The sequence below is a fragment of the Vitis riparia genome, chromosome 7 (genome assembly GCF_004353265.1).
Source record: "Vitis riparia cultivar Riparia Gloire de Montpellier isolate 1030 chromosome 7, EGFV_Vit.rip_1.0, whole genome shotgun sequence".
In the NCBI taxonomy this organism is placed as follows: domain Eukaryota; kingdom Viridiplantae; phylum Streptophyta; class Magnoliopsida; order Vitales; family Vitaceae; genus Vitis; species Vitis riparia.
In genome coordinates this window covers 13,620,500-13,644,253 of record NC_048437.1, presented here as the reverse complement: position 1 = coordinate 13,644,253, position 23,754 = coordinate 13,620,500, and the positions used below count along the sequence as shown (strand labels likewise).

General features: G+C 36.0%; 1 protein-coding gene and 1 long non-coding RNA gene across 12 annotated transcripts in view; both read right to left on the bottom strand.

The window, feature by feature from the left end:
• LOC117917434 (putative membrane-bound O-acyltransferase C24H6.01c) overlaps nucleotides 1-20,239 on the bottom strand; it is a 29,050-nt gene extending 8,811 nt beyond the window's left edge. For 4 of the 11 annotated variants that reach the window (XR_004651690.1, XR_004651691.1, XM_034833714.1 and 1 more), the window contains exons 1-8: nucleotides 19,126-20,153; nucleotides 14,841-14,988; nucleotides 14,713-14,768; nucleotides 13,546-13,727; nucleotides 13,411-13,459; nucleotides 13,180-13,283; nucleotides 13,013-13,077; nucleotides 11,747-11,817 (exon numbers count right to left, since the gene is read on the bottom strand). Coding sequence is in view for 9 of the 11 variants with exons in the window: in XM_034833714.1 (XP_034689605.1) it covers nucleotides 11,747-11,817; nucleotides 13,013-13,077; nucleotides 13,180-13,283; nucleotides 13,411-13,459; nucleotides 13,546-13,727; nucleotides 14,713-14,768; nucleotides 14,841-14,988; nucleotides 19,126-19,248 (798 nt within the window). In the remaining 2 variants the exon portion in view is untranslated. The other 7 variants (XM_034833716.1, XM_034833719.1, XM_034833715.1 and 4 more) reach the window with 7 other exon arrangements.
• Nucleotides 20,240-22,441: 2,202 nt separating this feature from the next.
• LOC117917438 lies at nucleotides 22,442-23,653 on the bottom strand. Its single transcript, XR_004651695.1, has 2 exons — nucleotides 23,441-23,653; nucleotides 22,442-23,316 (listed from the first exon to the last, which is right to left on the bottom strand). It is a non-coding gene; the product is annotated as an uncharacterized LOC117917438 (long non-coding RNA).
• Nucleotides 23,654-23,754: the final 101 nt, after the last annotated feature.

Sequence of the window (23,754 nt, the reverse complement as noted above, 5' to 3'; positions counted from 1 at the left end):
CTACTGATAAACCGTTATAATATAATAATTTTTATCCTAACGTTACATGGACAGTTCTATCACATTTTGCTTTTGAGAAGGATAGCTCATCCTTGTTTTTGTATATTCTTGTGCAATTCAATGATATATAAATTATTTGTTTCTATTTTAGAAAAATAAAAGATAAATAATAGGAAGAAATTCATGAAATATCTCTGATATCTTGAAAAAGTTTCTACAATATTTTTGAAAATTTCCAAAAACTTGCTCTCCAGGGCATAGTTCAATGGTTCTACCCTCTAGCGATGAACCTAAGGTCTTGAATTCAAACTCCCTGGTATTTAGGTGGTGTAGGATAGAGGGGCAAGCCCATGGGTTTGCTTCTTGACATTTGGTATAAGTATCTCAGTAAGAAACTAGGAGAGAAATGTTTGAGTGAAAATGGTATTTCATTGATACTGAGAATGATACATACATACACTACTTATAGGCTATAAAAGACACTAAAAAAGGAACATAATAACTATACAACTTTCCTAATTTATAAAGTTGACATAAAATACAACTAGGTAATCCTTATAGATCAACAATAAATCTCAGCTGAATATTCTTCTTTCCAACAACCTCATTGTTGGGATGGATTCCCCATTATCAAATAAATAAATAAAACATCCAAAATCATAAGATTCATTATTTCTCTCAAAAATTTCAAATTTCTCTCCATGCGGTACCAATGTATTGACTTGCTTTATATTTTATGATATTATAGTATTAAACTATATAATTATCCATCAATACGTTGACTTGACATATGTTTGTTCAAGTTAAAAACACTTCACCTCCTCAACCTTTGGCGTGTTTTACATTTTGTTCCCTCACATTCAAAACTCAACAATTTACCCCCAAAATTTGTTAAAGAGAAATATTTTACCCCCCAAAATTATTAAAAAGTCAATGAACAATTTTTTAAATGGAGAAAGAAGGTTGAAATGCAATGAAAAACATCTATTGTCCAAGTTCGAAGTTGTCACACTTCACAATTGAATTCGAAAATCACAAATAGCCATGCAAACATTTCTCTAAAATCAAAAAAAAAATTGGTAGCTACTATATTTTGAAGACTTATGGGAAATTCCATTTCAATCCTACTATTTCAAAGTTTGTTCTACCCAAGTTCAAACTAGTGTTCAAACTACAATGCAAAAAAGAGTAATCCCTTCAATAATTTTATGGAGGGTTCGTAATTGGGGGCAAAGTGTTGATCTTTAACAAGTTTTGAGGGCAAAACATTGGGTTTTAAATATAAGGGGGCAAAGTGTAAAACTTGCTAAAGGTGGAGGGGATAAAATGTATTTAACCCTATTTGTTCAATGATATTTAGACTCCAATAAGTGTAGTTGACTGAATTCCTAAAGTTTCGTTCCAAAGTATCAAGTTTTGGTGGTATTTTTCATGGGAAACAAACAAGCAAATCATTAATAATCAGAAAAAGTGTAGGAAAGATAAGCTAACATTCTGGCCAAAATAAAGAGAAAGAACAAACAAAAATGAAGTAAATACACCAAAAATGAAACCTACAAGATATCTTTTCAAAAATGTTCTGGTATCGATATTTTCTCAACATTTACTCATATCCAAACAATTGACATTTCCATTTATATTGATATTTTGATCCTCAGGTTAAGATTTGGCTATGATCAATAACTTAATGATGTCTGCGAAAAATTAATGAAGTCTCCCCATTAAAAATTGAAATATCTCTGGAGAGTACTTTTTCCTTTTTGATGAGTATAAGATCAAAAGGCATTAAAACATCACAAGGGGCTATAACCCAAATACAAGTACAGTAAACAAGTTATACAGAAAAATGAAGCAGGAGATGAAAAGGAAAGGGAAAAAAGGTGAAATGGAAGCACTATAAAAAACAAAAAGTACCCTGCCCTCATCCTCAACTCAATCTATCCACAAAATGTAAAGGAGAGTAGCTACAAGGTCAAGTATGCAAACAAATAGAGACAAAAAAATATATCCCTCAGTTTCAAACTGGGCAGTTCTTCATCCTGAAATAGACTCCTCCATTTCCCTCCACCTTCACTCTCTTTGTTAACTTTCATCCTTCGTCATCTGCGCTCTCTTTGTATCTCCAACCGTTAACTGTTCTCACAAAATCATCAGCCATATCCATTTGCCAATCTTGGAAATTCCTAATGCACCTTGGATTCAAACACCTTTCTGTCTCTTATCAACATACCCACTTGCATTCTCCTTTCCTACAATACTAAATAAGTCCAACGCTGAAAAGATTTTCTAATACTCAAAAAACACTATGCATCATGCCATAGCCAACTCTATGGCAAGTAAATTTTGAAATATCCTCCTATCCTCTCCTTATCCCTTTCCAAAGCCCTATCCCATAGGAACTTCAATTTCCTTTAATGCAAACCCTCCTCTCTTCCCATACTTACCTACCACCACTCCCTGCCAAAGGCTTTGCTATCACAGGAATGGGTTTTAGGCAAGGACATATGATAAATTATGACTTATAGAAATAGAACACAACACATCAGATGAAGGTTTAATCTTCTATGTGCAATTTGATATATGGAAGCAAAAAAAGATTATTTTAAAGGTATTAGCCAAAATGGCTTCCCATGCAAAAAAAACCCACTTTGGGATGCACATATGGACTCCATATGATACTCCTCGAAAAAAAGACTGCATTTCCAAGCTCCACTACATTGTATAGAGACTTAACAAAAAAAATCCCACCTTTTGATGGTTTCCAAACCATCTTATCCTCCAAATTTGCGCTTACCCTTTTCCTTTGAATTGTGAAGAGGAGCCATTCCACTAAGTCCACCTCTCAATCATTGAAAGGCCTAGACAAACGAAGACTTTCCTCTCTTCACTGAAGGGTCCCACGCCTCCGCCACCCACTCCTCTTTGGATGCTGCCAAAGCATACAAAGAAGGGAAAGAGTCACACAAAGCCTCATTCGCACACCATTTATCTTTCCAAAATCTAACTCTTCTACCAATACCAATGGAGAACACTATGTTGTTGCTCCACAAAGAACCTTCCCTCCTAATCTCCTTCCACAACCACACCAAACCCTTCTCTCCCATCCCGAGTATGCCATCCCCTTCTTCAACTCCATACTTCCTCCTAATAACTTGCTTCCAAAGAGCCTACTTTTCTTCCACGAAAGGCCAACTCCATTTACACAAGGGGACCCTATTAAGGTTGAAAGGTGTCTAGCTCCCAAACCTCCCTTACTTTTCTTTGAGCAAACAACCTCCCACTTGACAAGATGAGTCTTCCACTCCAAAGCCCCTCCTCCTCGAAGGAATCCCTTTGAGTTTGCTCAAGTCTCAATCTAATTGCTCTAAGCATACGCAAAAGAGACATGTAGTAGACAGGCATGTTGGACAAAGTACTCCGAATGAGAGTGAGTCTTCGTCCTTTACAAATAAATTGCCTCTTCCACAAGGCTAATATCTTCTGAAACCTCTCCTCCACCCCATCCCAAATTGCCACTGATTTATGTGGTGCACCCAAGGGAAGCCCTAAATAAGAGGAAGGAAGCGCCCCCATCTTGCACCCAAGCTCAAGGGCTAACTTCCCCAAATTCTCCACCCTCCCCATTGGTAGAATCTCACTTTTGTCCAAATTAATTCTCAAACCAGAGCTAGCTTCAAACCACATTAAAAATCAACTCAAATAAGCCAACTAGTCCTTGGTAGCTTCACAAAAAATCAGCGTATCATCGACATACAGCAAGCGAGTGATTTGAACCCCCTCATCACCCCTCCTTTTAACCCACCAGCCTGTAAAAAATACCCCAATCTCTACTCTCTTGATGAGGCAGCTTAAAGCCTCCATTCCAATCACAAAAAGATAGGGCAATAGGGAGCCCTCTTGCCTCAATCCCAAAGAGTTGTGAAAGAACCTTGTCGGAGTGCCATTAATCAAAATCGAGAACATGGTAGTAGAAATGCACATTATCCAACCTGTCCATTTCTCACCAAACCCCATTTTTTGCATTACTTGGAGCAAAAAATCCCAATTTAAGTGATCATATGCCTTCTCTATATCCAGTTTACACAATATTTCGCTCTCATTGTTTTTCAACAAAGAATCTATAACCTCATTCACAATCAACGTAGCATCCAAGATTTGCCTCCCCTCAACGAAAGCATTTTGGCCCGAAGATACCCCTTACCCACCACCTTCTTTAACCTATTAGCTAACACCTTTGCCACAAGCTTATACAGCCCACCCACCAAACTAATAGGTTTGACGTCTCTCAAGTCTTCAACTCCTCCCTTTTTTGAGACCAAAACCAGGAAGGTAGTATTGAGGCTTCTTACAAACCAACCGTGCTTATAAAATTCTTGGAAAAAACCCATTACCTCCTCCTTCACAAACTCCCAACTGGCTTGCTAAAAAGCTAAGGGGTAACCATTCGGCCCCAGAGCTTTGTCACCACTCAAATTAAAGAGAGCAGAGACTATCTCTTTGACAAGGAAAGCCTCCTCCAACCTTGCAGCATCCTCCCCTTCAATTATTTCAAACACCAACCCGTTCAAGCTTGGCACCAATCACCAGGATCCATCAACAAGTCCTAAAAAGCTCTGGTTATGCCCTCGTGGATCTCATGCTCTTCAACTAACCAGGTTCCATTAATTTTGATATTGGTAGACAATTCCTCCTTCTATGGCAGTTAGCCATCCTATGGAAAAAACTCTGTATTCCTATCACCTTCCCAAAGCCACGCTTCTTTAGATTTTTGTCTCCAGGAGATTTCCTCCATTAGGACCCATGTTTTGTACTCCTCCCTTGCCTCCTTTCTTGCCTCCATCTCCTCTGCTGACAATACTCTAGACCTCTCCAAATCATCCCAGAAATTTACTTGTTATAGTGCCAAACTCTTTTTAACCTCCACCTTCCCAAACACATCCTTATTCTAGGTTTTCAAATTGTTCCTTAGAGCCTTCAACTTAGCCGCCAATATAAAACTGGAGGAGCCACTGAAATTAAACCCCTGCCACCAACCTTTCAACAGTCCTTGAACCCCTCCTTCTTCAACCACATATTCTCAAAACGAAAAGGGGTGGGGCCTCTCCTCACCCCTCCCCCATCTAATAAAATGGGGCAGTGACCAACACCGGTCTAGGGAGAATGCTTTGCATCACCCCACAAAATGGCCCTCCCAATCTTCAAAAACCAAAAAACGATCCAATCTCGACATAGATTGTCCGTTCAACCCTCCATTCTAGGTAAACATGCCACCCTATTGCAAGCATCCTCCCACCTCTACTGCATTCGCTAAAAAATCTTATCACATTAAAGTCTCCTCCAATGCACCAAGGTCATTCCACAACCCACGAATGACCCTTAAGTCCTCCCAGAACAACCCTCTGCTTCTCTTCAAAGTAGGGCCATAAACCCCCGTAAAGACCCAACTAAAACCATCCTCACAATTTTTAAACGACAAGACTCGAAAACCGGCCCACCTCCATGCCAACCAACTCTAGCACTCTATTATCCAAGAAAACAACCACCCACCAACTACTCCCCTCGCATTTACTGCCCCACACTCCAAAAATCTCCCCACACCAAGGGTTCGTACCACCCCGATGGACATTTCCTGGATTTTAGTCTCTTGCAAACAAACCAAGTCCACCCTTTGAGCCCAAATTAAAGCCTTAATAACTTTCCTCTTAGTGTTGTCCTTAGCCCCTCTTACATTCCAAGATAATAATTTTAACTTCATTTGCAACTCAAGACACTTTACCCCTCCTCCTTTGGCCAACTCACTCTCTCTTGCCCCTCCATTATAATTAATCGACCACTCTAGCTTTTTCAGTTCTCGATCGAACCTTGTAGTCAAAGAAAGACACCTCCTTTGACCATATACTCTTCTATTTTTATCCTCTAAAGCAAGCTTAGAATTTCCCCTTCAAACCCTTCTATGGAGAATCCCAGGAATTTGCTGAACTTCGCCAGACTACCATCCTCCCACCGATCACAGAGACCTCCTGCTTCCTAGCTAACCCGGTAGCTGCAGTCCTCTCTTCAAAATCCCCCACCCACCAACAACCAACACCTCATCCCCCCTATCACAACCTCCCACGCACAGTCTAAACCATCACAATTCACAACAGATCTTGGAATCTTTCTTCTTCCACCACGACCAACCCTCCCAGGCCTGAGGACCTACTCTCCAACAAGGCCCGACCAAAATCAAAAGAAGAAAGGGTAGAAAAAAGAGTGTGAGAACCCACAGAGCCAAGAGGGGGATCATCATACCTGGAAGCTTCATCCAATAGTGCTTTGTTGGTGATTGCAGCCCTAACACTCCCGACATGATTTGCCTTTGCCATGGCAAGCGACGGGTCCAAAGCTAGCATTGGGACCCCCTCGAAGGTACCATCACTGGGCTTTCCTCCTCCATTGTTGCCAAACTGGAGATCTGTCTGAGCCTAAGCTTCAATCGCAGAAGCAGGAGAAGCTACAGCTTCTAAAGGGCCCTCATCTACTAGACCCACCTTAATAGGCTCATCTCCCCCTCCTAACTACTCCTCTCAGCCCACTAAAGAGCTCTTTAAAGCAATGGGCTCAGCAACAAAACCATTTGGGCCCCCCATCTTCAGACAATCTGCACCTCCATTAGCCCAACCCAGTAGGCTCACTCCTTTCACCACTCTACCCACTAACACACCCAAAATGAGGCTTAGAAAAAGGCATGTCAGCCCCTACTCCTCCCCCCTACTCTCAAGGATCACTTCCCCGCCCCCCTTTTCAGTCCCTCCAACAGACGCCTTAGCAGAGGAAGCAGCAGAAAAGGTAGCAATTCTCTTGTACTTCACCTAGAACCACAGACTGCACCTCCCTTCCTCTTTGGAAACCACAGGGAGCAGCACATGGACTTACATCTTCTTCTTCCCTATCCCCTGCAACACCAAACACACTGCTCCCTCTCGTTGGCACCACCTGAACAAACCATGGTGGCATTTTCCACCATAACTGAACAAAAAAACATCCCAACCCCGCCACTATCTCCAACGAACTGGGTAACTCTTTACTAGCCAACTTCACTAAAATCCTGGCCCACTGTAACTCAAAAAAGAATGTTGTATCTTCGTCCAATGCAATAAAACCACCGCAACCATCACCAATTTTTTTGAACACCTCTCAACTCCACAGGTGAAGAGGAAGACCCACCAACCTCACCCAAGCCTCCTTGGCACAATTTCCTTGATGGAAACACCCCACCTCCAGGTTCCATTTTACCAGATGCAAAAAATTCTCCTTAATCCTCCTTTTCCCTCTAGCAAGAACCTGCTTAGCTTCACACAAAGACTCAAACTCGAACAGCAATAACCCTCTTCCCAGCCAGGCAACCTTCAACCTCCCCTTTAGAAACCAATGGTGGATTGCCCATTTCCTCAAAAACTCCAGCTCAGGGAAAGGGACAGAAACCTCACCCCACCAGCCCACCAAACACCGGTCCAACTGTTCCCCCCTCCCCTGCAACTCCCTTTCCCCCAATTCCAGCCAAACTGGATCTCCTATCCTCCCTGTCCTCGGCTTTGCTACCTCTGTGAAAGTCTTTGACATCGACCCCTTCTTCCCTAGAGGAGCCTCTTGATCTCCAGAGACCTGGAACCCTATAGAGGAAACCACTCCAAGGCCTCGCATTTTCTCCACTAGAGTGTTCCAACCTCCAACCAGTCCCTTCCCTTCTCAAGATATCTTACTGAACATAGTAGGAACTATCCCACCTCATTTGAACGACGCTTCAACTTATATTTCCTTCCCCCATCCTCCCAATCAAGAAACCACCTTCTGTTTCCATTCTCTCTACAGCAGGATTCAGCTCCATCTAACAACCGACTTAAACTAACTTCCCCAAACCTTATCCAGGATGAGACTCCTCTACATCTCTCCCAAATGCACCCTCTCAACTTCCCACCCACATCCTCAACCAGAAGTTCAAGAGACTTGCACTCCACTGCAAACCAGCTTCTTCCACACCTACAAACTTCACTCATCTTCTCATCCAAGAAACTTCTATAGTCCTTTCACCTAGACGCTGAGTTCCTGCGACGATGACGAGCATCTCTCCAGAAAGATTGTTGTTGATAAGTCAAAATTTCTGCCGCCAAAAGCCTAGCTTAAAACATTTGCACTTAAAACATTTGCAGTGTCAGTTTCCTAATACACAAGTTACCAAAACTTAAAAACCAGCAGTTGTTTAATTTGGCCAGAATCTAAGCAATCCCTCATACACTCGAGACATTGAGAGCATGAAAGTCACAGCAAAATGAATACCTTCTGATCAAAATGAGAACCTTGATGAGCCCAACAGTAATCATATCCAAAGCTTATCATGCACAAAATAACCGTCATGTAAAATAAACCAGAAACCAAACATGAAAATTTACAAGTTGAAATTTTTTAACATCATGCTTTCCATCTCAAAAACAATAGTTGTATTTTCCAGAAACTTTGAGCATGTATCAGCTACAAGCACAGTTCTTTTGGCAAAAACATTGATGAAAGTCCAAAGCCATAAACCTTATTACTAGTAAATTGTATTTCATATTGTCAAATCTGATAAGAATCATGATTCAGGGTCTAAAATCTATAAGGACTTTCAACAAATTCAGTCTTGCTAACATACTGTCATAGAGTTTCTTGCTGCTCTACTGCCCATCTGAATTAGGAGATCATTTCCTTGTTCAGCAGCTATCTCTGCTTCTTTCCTTATTTTTTTAACAAATTATGTGGCTTAGCATTTTAAGTAATAGGTACTAGATAAACATCCCAATAATTAAAATTGAACCCATGAAGGTGCTATCGAGTTTTGACTAGCAAATATCTCATAAAGCAGGATAGCTATTCAGAATTTCAGACACATTCAACCCATCCAGAAGGCAAACATATTACCTAGAAGCACAAATGTGTGCAGAAAACATCATTATTTATCAATATTCTAGCTTTAGAGAATGAGCAAAATTGTTAATCAATAACACCCTCATCCAAGGAATAAGATCTCAATATCTAATACATCTAATACATGTATTCAACCCCATGATCAAAACGATCCTTGATCTTAGTATTGGTCTAGGTTACAACCATTTGATGAAAAAATTTAAAATAAAATGAAATATTGCTCTCATGTTTCATCATACAAATCCATGTAACTAAAAATAAGTATATATGAACTTAACAAAATAATGAGATCAACACAAAATTATAACAGGAAAAGGGGGCCATGCATCAATGTGAAGCATATCAATTGAAGTGACAACTTTGTTACTAAAAATAGATAAGAACATTTTACATTTTTTATCAAACTCTCATTGTTCACAAAGAAATTTAGCAACAAAAGTACATTCATTGAACTTCAGAAATAAATGAAGTAAAATTTGAAAATAAGGGTTGTTCACACAATGTTGTTACTTTATTAACTAACTCTTAAGTCAAAATCTAACTACAGTAATGGCTAAATTCCTAATACTCTAATTCTTACAATGTTAATGTTACCTCTGGAGAAGATTGATTGGCTTGTGCACCCAGAAAAGATGGCTGATATACTTTGAGATACTGGGCCTAGTTTTTGCTATATTCTTGAGGCACAGGTGAGAGAGACATTTGGCATGAGTATGAGGAAAGATATTAGAAAAGGTTGGAAAGATTTCTGCTATAGGATAGTTATTGGTGTCAAAATGGTAGATGGACAAAATTTTGGTGGGGAGAATCAGTTGAAAGAAGCATTTCCTTTATTGTTCAAGCAAGCTTCTTCTAAGAAAGCTACAGTTGCTGATTTGTGCGAAGGAGGAAACGGAGGCCAAGGATTGGAGCAATTCAAAATTCCCTTCGAAGATTAGGAAGTGGAGGGTGTGACCTAATTGTTGGAGTTTATTTATTTAGTGAGAATGCAAGATAAAGGAGAAAACATCTTAGTATGGAATGAGGATAGGAAAGGAAGTTTTAGAGTGAAGCCATATTATAGTTCCTTGTGCTCTAAAACTAGAGTGGATTTCCCAGCCAAAGAAATTCAAGGCTCTCAAGCTCCCTTGACAATGCTTTTTTTTTCACTTGGGAAGCAATATCAAGGGAAGATCTTAACCGTAGAAATGTTAATGAAGAGGGAGTGGATGATGATCAATAGATGTAGTTTGTGCAAAGCAAGTGCAAAGTCAAATAACCACATTTTGATTCATTGTGAAAGGAGAAGGCAGCTATGGACATTTCTTTTAGCAATCTTCAGCCTGAAATGGGTGTTTCCAGCTCTAATAAAAAATCTCCTCCTCAAGTGGAAGTTTAGACGCCATGTTTGGCAAATGGATCCCCTATGTCTATTATGGTGCATATGGAAAGAGCAGAACCACAGAATTTTTAATGGAGAAGAGCTTTTAAATCAAAGATTAAAGAAGAACTTCATTAAATCACTTTGGGAACGGCCCCATGTTTCATTGAAAATGGGAAATTTTTTACCGATGGAATTCTTAAATAGCCTTAACAGTGGATAGTTTGGGTTTTTTAAGGTAACTTTTTTGTAGATGCCTTTCGGTATTTTTTTTGTTCTATTGTTTTGTTTATACTGCCTATATACATAGGGTTAACCCTTTTTCCTAGGCATTCTTTATTCATAGATGTATATATATATATGCTTGAGGCAACTACAACAATCATATTGCATCCTGTGTACTGTTATACCCATAAGATGCTGTCACATGTTCTTTCCTACTACAACAACCATTTCCTCTACCACTACTACCATCTCAACCTCCTTTGCCAGCATTGGTGCCATATAGATCTCAAGGGGGAAGGATGATACACTGACAGTTTCTTGACAATTTTTTTCCTCCCTCAAATATTGGAATAAGTCGATTGAAATATAAAAGGAGGATCTTTCCCAAGAATAAGAATATGAGGGCATCCATATTCTGGATATCGGGACTACAAACTCACAGATATGATCCTACTCAATAATCTTTCTGCAGCCTTTTGCACTGGGTAAGACAAGAAGAGGAAATCAAGCCACTGGGAGGTAACCTAACTCCTCCAGCAATAATTGTATCCTAGTAAAATGAGGTGATGTATTATCACATTTTCCACATTGATTGATATTCTGAGTCTCTGACAAAGCAAGAATCATTCAAGCTATGTTCCCCATTTGGGATCAAGTATCAGTGATGGCATCCCAAATCTCCCAAGCAGCCTGCAGTCCTTAGAAGGTGAAAGGTACTTCTACTTTCTGGATGAATATGGAAATGCAACCAAGATATTTTCTTGTTACAGAAGCCCACAACCTTAACATCATTTTTTCCTAACAAATATGGATTTCAGGAAAAAGAGGCATTACGAATTATCACCTGTAGCCACAAAAATAACATGATTGGTGAAAGACTTTAACCTTCAATCTAAAAATTCTCAACTGAATGTGATTTTTTGGAAGCACAAAAGGATTATGCAAGATGTGGTGGCCTGAAACAGATTGGTTTTACTGGAAAACACAAAGCCATTATTCTGGGATTTGAATGGAAATTGTCCTTCATAAACATTGAAATTGGTAAAATGAGCCTGCCTTTATCAGAAGCTCAAAATGTTGGAAATCCAGTTTCCTAATAAAAAGGTTTTAAAAAAATAAAAAATAAAAAATGAAGTAGGCATTTAGTGGGGGTAGAGAGCAACCAATCCCTAAAAATACTAATAGATGTTTAGAGAAAGAAAGTCACAGAAAAATGAATACCTTCTGATCAAAATGAGAATCTTGATGTGCCCAATGGAAATCATATCCAAAGCTTATCATGCGCAAAATAACTGTCATACAAAATAAACCTGAAACCATGCTTGAAAAAACAACCGTCTAGACAACCGTCTAGAGAAGTAATATTTGTTGTTCTCTAAATTTACAATTTGGAAAAACTTTAGCAAAATGCTTCCATTTGAATAGCAGAAGTTCTCCAGCACAAATTTTTAAGTAAAAATCAGCTAGAAGTAGTGTTCTTCTAGGAATGCATTTTGATGGAAGTCAAAAATCATAAATTCTTTAGCAATAAGACAAAGCAATGCATAGAGTTGATCCCATTGGAATCATGATTCAGAGTACCAAATCTATCCTCAGGCATTTTTTCCATTTCTGTTGTTGTTCTTTAAAACAGATTCATTCATGCTAACAAACTTTCATTCAGTTTCTTGCCACTCTATTGCATCTCTAGCCAGAGGAGAAACTTTCTTTATTCATCAGCTACCTGTGTCTCTTTCTTTCTTTTTTTTTAACAAAATATTTATCTCGCCACTTAAAGAAAAATAAGCTTGTCACATCCTAGGTAACAGTGAAATATCAAATAGTTCATGAAGATAGCAATGAGGATGCTCTTGAGTATTACCAGCAAATATTAGATAAATCAAAATCAAGTTATCACTGCAAACATGTGAACACTCATTAGAATGAGTCAAAGACCCAGAAGGCAGGCATATAACGATGGAGCACAAACATATTGACATAACATCATGATTCATCAATGTTCTAATCTTAGAGAATGAATTCACAACTCAACAACTGCAGAAGATCAAACATGACACAATCTAGTCAACATAACATGAATTCTTTTATGCAATTCAAATCCATCTAGTGCCATCTTTCATTAAATTCTGAGAAATTTTCTAGGGTCCACAGTCATAAGGAGAGGTTATACTTTGAGATTGTAACCTAATCTCTACCTTTAACATCCCACTTCTCTACGCTTGAGACAGTGTGAAAGATTTGACACCAAACACAACACATGTGGAGTTACTAGTAATAATAATAATAATAATGAAGGCTATTGAGCCCTTTCATTACTCACATTTTGAAGTTACATCATACATATAATTTCTTATTTAAAAAGAGAGAAAAAAAGAAGAAGAAGAAGAAGAATTGAGAGACAGATATAACTTCATCTGTGCATGTGGTGGATAAAGCATTGTGAATACGAACTAGAATCCCAACAAATAAAAGAGGGAAAGGAAATACCAAAGTTGAAACAAATATGCCACCTAAAGGTACCCCGGAAGTTGTCCAAATAAGCCCAATGTTGCCTATGCAAAATAAGCAATTACAATCACAAGTAAGTAGGCATGGGTTGAACATCTGACTACTCAAAGCAACCAAGAATTTGTATCCTAGCTTAGAGAGCTCACCCAAAAGTGCAGAATGAATATCCTTCATTAATACGATTATACATAAGAAAAAATAAGTTGAAAGTCCAAAGTACTAATGAGAAGTACTTTGTTCGTGCAAATATCTGCAGAAACATAAGTCTGGTAAATTAATGTAAGGGAATTGCACAATAACAACATCAACAATGATGTATAACAACAACAACATCAATAAAGAAATAGTGACACATCCAAAACTTTCATGAGACCCACCTTTACGAGAAGAAAATTAGCTGAAGCAATTGATAGGACAAATATGATGCTACCAAAAAGGGGAAAAAAAAAAACATTAAGTAAACAGAAACAGTCCATAAAGGAATTCAATGAACACAGGAATAGATCGTATACCAGGCTCCATGTAGATATGCTAGGTAAATCAAAGATATCAAAAGCCAAACTACCGCCATTCCCCTTGCTTTTAATTGACAATATGCCCTCAACATATTGGCCACAAATGCAAAAATTCCAAAAACAACAGTAAGAATAGGCAAGTTCCCCCGAAAGTTTCTCCATTGAGCATCAGAGACATCCTACAGACAAAAAGGCTACTTTAATCTTACCATTAATAGTGCAAATACTGTCATGGCACTGAATTACAATAAACTAACATTCACATGAGGCCCCAATTAGAATTTAAAATTTTATGGGCCTTTCACTAATTATTTTCTGTTTTCTAAAACAGAAAAATGAAAATGACACAAAATATTTGATACAACAATTTCAAGAAGAATTATAAAAATAAAAATTAAAAATTAAAAAACTTAGAAAATAAGGCCTTGTTTGGCAACTATTTTCAAAAACAGTTTTTTTGTTCTCCAAAAAAAGAAGAAAGGAAAACATTTTTGGCAATCAAAAAACTGTTTTTGTTTTCTGTTCTTCAAAATGGAAAAATAGAGTGTTTTCAGATAATATATTTTAATTTTTTTCAATTGTTTTTACTTGTTTCCTCAAGACTGTTTTAAAAAATATTTATACAAACATAGAAAATGATTAAAAATAAAGCAATAGATATAAAAAAATATATTTTTAAAACATTAACAAAAGGTTAAAAACATTTTAGGTTCTCCAAAAGACTTTTATTCTACAAAACATTAGAGAACAATTTTTTAAAATTGTTTTCAAAAATGTTTTAAAAAATGGTTACCAAACAGACACTAAGCCATTTTTTTTTTCTTAATTTATAGGCTCTTGAATTTGAGTCATTTGTGAAAACATTTCCTCAAAACCAGTTATTTTGCCAAAGGATTTTCTGAAAATGAGTCCTTTTGATCATATTTCCAAAAATGGATCATCTTTTTGGTGACTTTTCCTGAAAATGGGTCCCTTCTGCAAACATACAAAAACCCAATCAAAACAGAAATTGAAACACAAAACTGAAAGTGGTTCAAACACAACTCCTTTGGAAGATATACTTTTTAACATCAAAACCACAAACCTAACAACCTAATTCCCAACAAAATAAATAAAATAAAATAAATCCCAATAGACAAATGAATTAAGGCAAAGACAACATACATTGAGCTGATCAGCAACCCACCCAGGACGCAAACCCAAGACCTTGCGATAATAATCTGCAAAACAACATATAAATATGAGAAATTGTAATTGAAAAGTGAAGATTTAGAAGTCTACCCAGAAAGTACCGCGAGAAATTTGAAGGGAGCGCCGAATGATGACAATGTAGAAAAGGAGAGCATAGAGAATCAGAAATGTGAGTTCTCGTTTCTTCCAACAACTCTTCATGGCTTTTGCCCTTTTCTGTACTACAAAAAATCTGAACCCCTCTTCCTCCTTAGGAATTGCTAGAAGGAAAACAAGAAAGATTTTTTTTTAAAAAATAATAATAAACAAATAGAATCCAAGATGAAAATGTTAAATCTTTTTTATTTTTGAATATATAAATATTAAAAATTGGGGTTTTTAGAAATATTCAAATAAAATAAGAAGGATGAATAATCCTTTTGAAAAAAGATCAACCTCAAAACAAAACATGGATAAAGAGAAATAAGCTATCTAAACAAAAGCTACAAACCTGAGAAGGAAGAAATACCCTACAAAAGACTCTTAACAATTTTGCACAATCACAAATCTAATTTCCATGGACTGCAATTCCCATAAGATACCCATGCTATCACCAAAACCAAGTGTCTCTCTACCATGAGGTTGATGAGGCCCAATCTGCTTGCAATGCATAGGCCTTCTCCCAAAGCAAGGATCTCAGCTTCAAAGACCAATCCCACTCTAGCAAGTTTGGAAGATGCTCTACTCATATGTGCTCTATGTTATCTAAAAACAACACCAATCCTAGTTGTCCTGCATTGCCTACTTACGCTCATCAAGAAATTCTCAATATGCTTCCCCATACTAGGCCACTCATATCATCAATTTCTAGGTTCCTAACAATTGGAAATATGCTGCATGGTTTTCTTTTCCTTTTTGGATAGGAAATAAGCAAACCGCAAGGTTGTTTCCATGGTTTAAATGTGTTTAAATTTCCTGCAACTTGGTAAAGAAATCCCCAACTTGTCCATCTTGATTTCAAATAATCAATAATCCCAATCTCATTCATCACCATGTCACTAACAAACAATCCACCTTTCACTGAACACCACATGGCTATCACAAAAAATCCACATAAAAGTATTTGGAGCATGCATATGCTTGCACGTAAGCAATACCATCACTCTCAGTCTGTGCCAAACCTTCTTGTCAAGATCTCCTATACATTTTAGTTTTTAATAAAGAACTGCAACTGCTAGAAGAAAACCTTTAATATGACTGATTACAACTTATAAGATCATCAACAAAAGAAAGACCCATGATTCTCCATATGCGATTTTCCAGTAAATTGGTTGCTTAATAATCCTTCAGGAGGGGCAAGGAATATGCCCAAATGTCGCTCCATAGATGCAATCCATTGACTTGCATGCTATCTAGAGGGAGATACTCCACTCAACTGGACATAATAGGCTGAAAACTCTGGATCACAAGATAGACCTCTAACTAAACTACTCTAAACAAGGGTGAAATATTCCCCTTCCTTCAAATTTATATGATTTCTTAATAAAAGGGGGAAGGTGAAGGATAAAATGGCCCCCACCCAAAATATTAGTCTTCCATTTTATACAACTAGTAAGTGTACATGTGCCAAAGATCGTCAAAGAATATGAAAAAGGTCAAACAAAAAAATTAGCATGTGAATTTATTCTTTCAAGACTTCCATAGAAATTAAGTAGAGATTCAAAATCAAATAATTGAATTAAACATGAAACCAAATTAAAAAAATAATTAGGATTAGATATAAATAAGATTACACTTTTCGGCACTAAATTTTATCATAATAAAATTATTTTTTAACCAATTTTCTTAGATTAAAAAAATAAATATCACCTTGATCCTTGGCCATAACATTTACCAATTTTAATTTAAACACATTGTTTATTTCTTTTACACTAAATTTGTAAATTTTTTTGTGTTAATTATTTTATGCATAGTTTAAATACCTTTTTCCTTTTATATAAGAGCTTTTTAATAAAAATAAAAACAAAAATGAATTAATTTGAGCAAGAAATTTGTGGATTAAAAAAAATTCTTTAAAAAAAAAAAAAAATCTCAAACCGATAGCATTGTCAGACAGAATCCATTAGAAGAGTTGAAGAGAAAATTTTGAAAAGAATAGAGAATGACAAAAAAAGAGAAAATTTTTGCTTTTCTTCTCTTTCCTTCACTTCTCTCTCCTATTTTCCCTTGCTTCTTCCAGGAATTAAGTATGAACCAGATATGGTGGAAAGCAATAAAAGTAGGGATTAATTTCTAATCTATTGCTACTTGAGAAAACCCACTATCAGACATTATTTCACTTCTTTTCTTCTCCCTTCACTTCCCTTCTTTATTTTCCATTGCTTCTTTTAAGTAACGAACCAAATATAATAAAAAGCAATAAGAGCATGGACTAATTTCAACTTAACTATTCTCTTCATTGCAATTTGAGAAACCCACTATCACAGACTCGTTCTCTAATACATCCAGGATGCTACTATCTTAGGTAGACAATAAAGAAAAATCTATGCATCCAAGAAACCATGCATTTTGATATAGAAGACACAAATGCCCCATGGGAAGCACAGAAACACCCAGGGCTTGTTTGAAAACATTCTTAAAAAGAGTTTTTTGAACAATTCCTAAAAACAGTTCTCAATTGTTTTCAGGAATTTGGAAACTCAAACTTAAAAAACAGTTTTTTTTTTTTACTTATTCTTCATGAAGGTATTGTATTCTCCATTTTTCAATGGTTGCTTAGAAAACTCTATCAAAAACAACTGTTTCAAAATTATTCTAAGAAACAACTTATTATCAAAACAAATTTTGGAAAAAAACTTTTATTTATTAAAAGTTTGCCAAATGTGTTTTCTAAGCAAGACAAAGGTTTTTTTTTAGAAGACCGTTTTCAGAAATACTTACCAAACATGCCCGTATTTTTGTACCATAATCAACTTAAACCAGCTCGAATTCTTTCTGTGACAAATGCCTTCTTTTTAGTCCAAATTAAGATTCAAGATTACCACTTTCGACATATACTATTGACCCAACTTTCTGACAAATTCATGCTTTAACCCAAAGATCCATGTTTCTATTTCACCAATATGCCCTTGTTTTAGCTAATAGAATTAGGCCAAATACACTTGAAACAACATCTATTGATGCTCTAGGAATCAGAACCAATGCTTCACCTAAATATCTATTTTGCAATGGAAAAGATGTCAATTTGGCCATATTTTCTTGCTAAACTACAACTTCCCAGATATGTCCTCACAAAAGCAAGCTTTTTTTTGGGGTGGTTTTGGGCCAGGAAATGCAACCCTTTGAATTTGACCTTGCCTTTGATATTTTTGGGCCAAAAGAGACTTCAATATTGGCTTTGAGCTGCCAAAATTTTGATAAAAAAAAAAAAAAAAAAAAAACCTCCAATACCTAAAACCAATTAAACCATTTCACTTACTTGAAATAATAGTTTTAATTTTTCATGACAATTTAGGAAAAACAGTACTCAAAGTTTTATTTGTTTACTTTCTCTTTCCCTGTTTCTTGAAAACCAATAGAGCCAATCCCCTAAAAGAGATTTGGAGCATATAGGTTCCCATAGTGTTCAACACAAATTACATTAACAATGATCATATCAGAGTTGCAGCCAGCAATATAGCTTTTGGATAACCATTGGATTGGTCAATTCTGTGATTGGAGCTAGCTTAGAATAAGACTCACACTAACGTCATTAAGTCTCAACCCATTGGAGAATACAGTTGGCAGTCTCTTATTTGGTTTCTAATGGGCTTTAGATCATCGCTCACTTGCCTAATGCATACATACAGATTATTAAATCCAGCCCTTAACTGGTTTTATGCAATCCCTCTTCAATCTAATGGCAATCAGCAGTCAAAAGGGGCATGGATGCAGATGACAGCCTATTAATGTCCTGAAACAACTTTGATGAATTGCACCTCTAAAACCAAACTTTTCAGCCTTTCAAAAACCAAGAAGTGCCTTCTAGGTTGCATTCTAAAACTAAAGCACAAAGACCTATTATGCTTAAACTCCAGCTTGCAAGTACTATCTGCAAATGAGTATTCCTCCTTTCACCCCATTCTCTAAGTTTACGAATTGCATGAACCTAACTGACTGAGGGGGAGAGAGAAAGAGAAGGAGGCTCAATCAAGTTAGCAAGTAAATGATCCAGCATCTCTATACTGATATTTCATTTAGTAGAATAGAATAGGATTTGGGCTACTGAACAAACTCCCCAGACCGAAATTGAAAGAAAAGAAAGGAGTTAAGCTTAGCAAAACTCAAGCTCCTGCACCAGCCAGCATTTGATTCTAATTTCCACCCAAAAGGTGGGCCCCACGTGGAAACATGTCAACAAAATTTTACCTCAAACTCTCCGCCTGCCTTGAATGTCCGCCACTTATTATAAGGAAGCAAATTTGATTTCCAAGGAGAATCAGCAGATGGTTTTCTGACCTGCAAAGGGGCAGAATTTACCTCGACTGTCATGGCACACCAACAATAATCAATTCTCAAGAATCCATCATTCTTGTGGTTCAACTCTTGCTTCCAAGTTAGCAATCACCAAATTCCTAAACTTTCCTGGTTTATAGTATCAAAGGCCACAATTTTCCCTGATCAATATAAGAAAATTGTGCTCAAGGGCCCAAAGTTGGTCTCCATTAAGAAGGAACAAGATTCAGTGGATTGCCAATCATTTATCAGACAGCAAAGAGACCAATATGTCCACCCTAGACAAGAAAATGCATAGTATCAGTCCAAAAGACCCTTATCCCTGGAGTGTCTCCTCGCTTTGAAAGGGGCATCACACAACTCTATTCTAGGACTTAAACTTCTAAGCAGAGGACATAAGTTCATGAACACAAACTAAACCCAGATACGCGGGAATGACACTTTCCTCAATTCAACACCAATCTAGTTGGGGAAGATCCCTGGAAACCCTTCACATAGCCACCATGCCTTCCATAGCAAGAAAAGCAAGGCCCCCTGAAGCTTTGATCAATCTCAATATGTGTGTATAGTAAATCATCACCCAGTGCCTAATATAAAACTAAATTCCACACTTCTTTGATGCAAATATGCAAAGATTGTTTATGATTTTCAACGTTTATTATCAAATCCAATCTCAACCTTCAAAAATCCATAATCATTTTCTATATGCCATCCTTGTTTAATTACACTTTCTAAAGCAAATAAACCAATTCAAATCCAAAAACGCAAACTTTAACAAAAACAAAAGCCAACAATGTCCCAAATTCTCCAATCAATCCCAGAAGAAACACCTTCATTTCAGTTAATCAGTCTTGAAAACCAAAAGGAAAATAAATAAAAGAAAAAGATAATAGATTGGAAAAAAATTCGGTGAAATCAGATACGAAACCCTAGTGGCTGCTCTTCACTGACCTGAGAGAATGGAGAGTGTTTGTGGGAGTTCGAGAGAAATCTTGTTGAAGAAGATGCACACGTGTGGAGGTTGTGCTCTCCCCAAAATGACCTTCAAATGTTCCTTTATTATCATTTATGTCACTTTCTTCCTTTTCATTCCCCGACTAATTATCGAAAATAAAAATATTAGGGTACGCACATCAACACAGATAATAAAGTTAATTTGAAAACAGTATTGAAGAGTAATAATTGATAAGAATATATTTCCTAATTTTAAAAACACAATAAATTATTATATTATTTTTATTTCTACAAACTATAATTTTTAATAATAATTATATATTAAAAAGGGAAAAGCGGATTTTGATTTACTAGAATGAAAATATATAAAAAAAAGAACCCCAAATTTTTTAAATTGGTATTATATTCATCCATTTAAAAATAAATTAAAATACATGCACATTCACTTTTTAATGAATCATCTAATTATTTCTTAAAATATCTTTTTTACTTATCATATCATCAAATAATTTGATTCCTTCACGTAAATATTTTTCTTCCTTTCAGATATTATTATTATTATTTTGGATTTTTTTTCCTCTAAAAACAAACACTCATAAAAAAAGTTAAGACTTTTTTTTTCATAAACATCCCATGACAAAAGTAATATAGTTTGAAGAGTGTGAACATTAAAAATAATGAAACATTAAATTTTTGGTCATTGCAAACCGGTCATTAGACATGGTTCACATTTACTAGTTGATTTGAGAGTTGACCACTTTTGGTCATTGCAACGAAAAATGGGGATGGATGTTACAATTTTTTGAGGAAATCCATTCTCCAAAATGGAGGAGTGGCTTTCTTTCATTCTCTTATTCCTTTATTTACCAACGTGGAGGAAGGACAAAAAGGGGATGGATCCTTGAACTTTTTAAGAAATCCATTCACGATAAATGAGTTTCCTATCATTTAGAACAAGAATATGATTTCCACAATAAATCAACCATTTTGTCTAATTTTATATTTTTGGTTTTAGTTAAAAGTTAAACTTGAACAAAAAAAAAAATCATAATTTTTAAAAGAAAATATTAGTATTATAAAATTTTATTGAATAAATTTTTTTATATAAGCCAAAATACAACCTTTATAATTTTTCTTTGTTTTATGACTTTTACATTAAGTATTTTTTTTAAGTACGGAACAAAAGTAATTAATTATATATAAAAGCTCTTATTGAGCTTATTTTTATTTTTATTTTTTTTTAGAATTCCATCAATAGGGCTCACATGGTTTGATTGCCTTTGATTTAGAACTATGATTGAGAGAGAATTGAGTGGCTTTTTTATTAGTATTGAAACCATATCTTGACTTCCCAAATAAGGACTATTGGAGAAGAACTAAAGAGAGTCCAACTTCTCTGTGAACCCTAAATCCTCCATGAAAAATAAAGCCAAACAAAGGCCACAAATCTAAACAAACGAAAGTTTTAATAATTCATACCTGATTTGAAGACATGAATTTGAATACATTCATTGGATTTGAAGAATGTATTTCATCCATGGGAACTCGATTTGAAGAGCACATTTCATCCATAGGAACTTGTGTGCCTGAAGAGAGTAAGTTGTCGAGGGCATTGGAAGGTGGTCAAAGTGATGTTGATAGTCCTTGAAAGGGTCGACAATGATGAGAGCCATAGCGAGACTCAATGAAGATGATATGGTGAGCCCAATAAAATTTCCCCAAATTTTTCTCTTCCCTTTCTCTCCTATTTTCCTAATATATATATATATATATATATATTGTCATTTAGGTATTTTAGCATTGAAGATAATAGAGCTTAATAAAACACTTTGAACTATAAATAATAATAACTATAAAACTTTTATTAACTACTTATATTTTTACCTAAGGTTACATATAACTCCGTTAAAAATTTAATAAGCAAGACATTTGTATTCTAACAATGGTATCACCCTTATATTATCATATAATAAATAACTTTTTAAGTAAATGATCTCATCATTTTCAATTGATTTTATAATTGTTTGAAAAAATCTCAAATTTTATCAAAGAAAGGATTAAAAACCTTTTAAAAGGTTTTTTTTCTAAGATTATTAATAATTTTCTATTCACATTTCTTATCATTTTTATTTGTTTTAAATTTCTCTTGATTTATTTTATTTTATTTTGTAAAATATACTACATTACAAAATTTTATTTGTTTTATTTATTTTATTTTATTTGTTTTATTGCTAGTTTAAGTTTATAATCATTTAATTTGTTAAACAATAAGGAGGATAATAATAATGTATATAGGTAGCCCATAGCTTTGGCCCCAAATTGTTAAAAGTCTACCAAAGCTCGATTGAATTTTGCCTGTTTTATGGTAATTTCACCGAATTAATACCCTGCATTGTCTTGATCCTTTGTGGCAGTGGACGATGCTAAAAATGATATTAAAGGATGCCCATGCTCAACGCTCAATTCAACTAGTCTTTCATCAGATTCAGAACCCACATCCCAGGTTCAAGCTCTTGGTCTAGAGGCTTGTTACAGGATCCACTCTCCGATCCCATTGTCTCATCTTCCCTTCATCGGAGGCCTTGGTACTTGCAATTTTTTCACTCAAGCATGCTGGAAAACTGAAGTTTGAAAACATTTGAGAGGATCATGGAACATAATCAAATTTAATGAGTTTTCGTGCCCACAAATATGAGCTCTGAGTTTGAAGGGATGGTCGAGCTAAGCATTGCAGGTGCATGCTAGATTTATCTGGCTGGTAGGCACCTCAACAAGTTATGGGTTACTCTCCTTCCGAAGATGAGACTCAGTTGTTCGAGAATTAGGTTCATAGAAGATTGATGGAGCATGAAAATAGACAGTTGTTCGAGGATGCAGATGAATTGGACCTTGTATGGCATAGAATGGATAAGAAAACTGATAAAAGAAGCCGAGGGAACACTGACTAGGGTGGAGCTGGGTTGCAGTAGGTTCCCAAGTTTGTAAACTTCCAGCTATTGCCTACTTGCATGCAGTGATTGCTTTTAGGCCTGCATTGACTGCAAACAGAACAGGTCATTGGATTATAGAGAATCTGAAAGTAAGCCATGATTGACAAATGACTATCAGGAACTGAACTCGGACCCATCAATTCAGAGGTGGTTTTCGTTCCTGCAAAAAAAATTGGTGATTAGTCATGAAAGTAATCCCCATTAATTAGGAAATATCAAAAATCAGAAACCAAATGTTGAGGTAAAAAACCTTGGTAGCAGTAGAAGAAAGGATTTTCAGCTACCTTCCCATGTCCACAGTTTTGGAAAGATGACATAGCGAAGCCTGGTAACAAATGTCTTAGCTATATCCTTCACTCCACAGACTCTCCAAGTGAAATCTAGGCCCAACTTTAGAAAACAAAGAGTAAGAGCTTATTTCATTCTCCAACTGAGATCTAGGTTCAACATCAGGAAACAACAAGTAACTGCATATGAAATAGATCATCACCTTTTTGTCCATCAACTCCTCCGAATGATAATGCTTAAATGGTTTTGCTATCATAGTTTAAAATGATATTAAATAATAATGTTATAATGCATCAGATAAAATGTTACA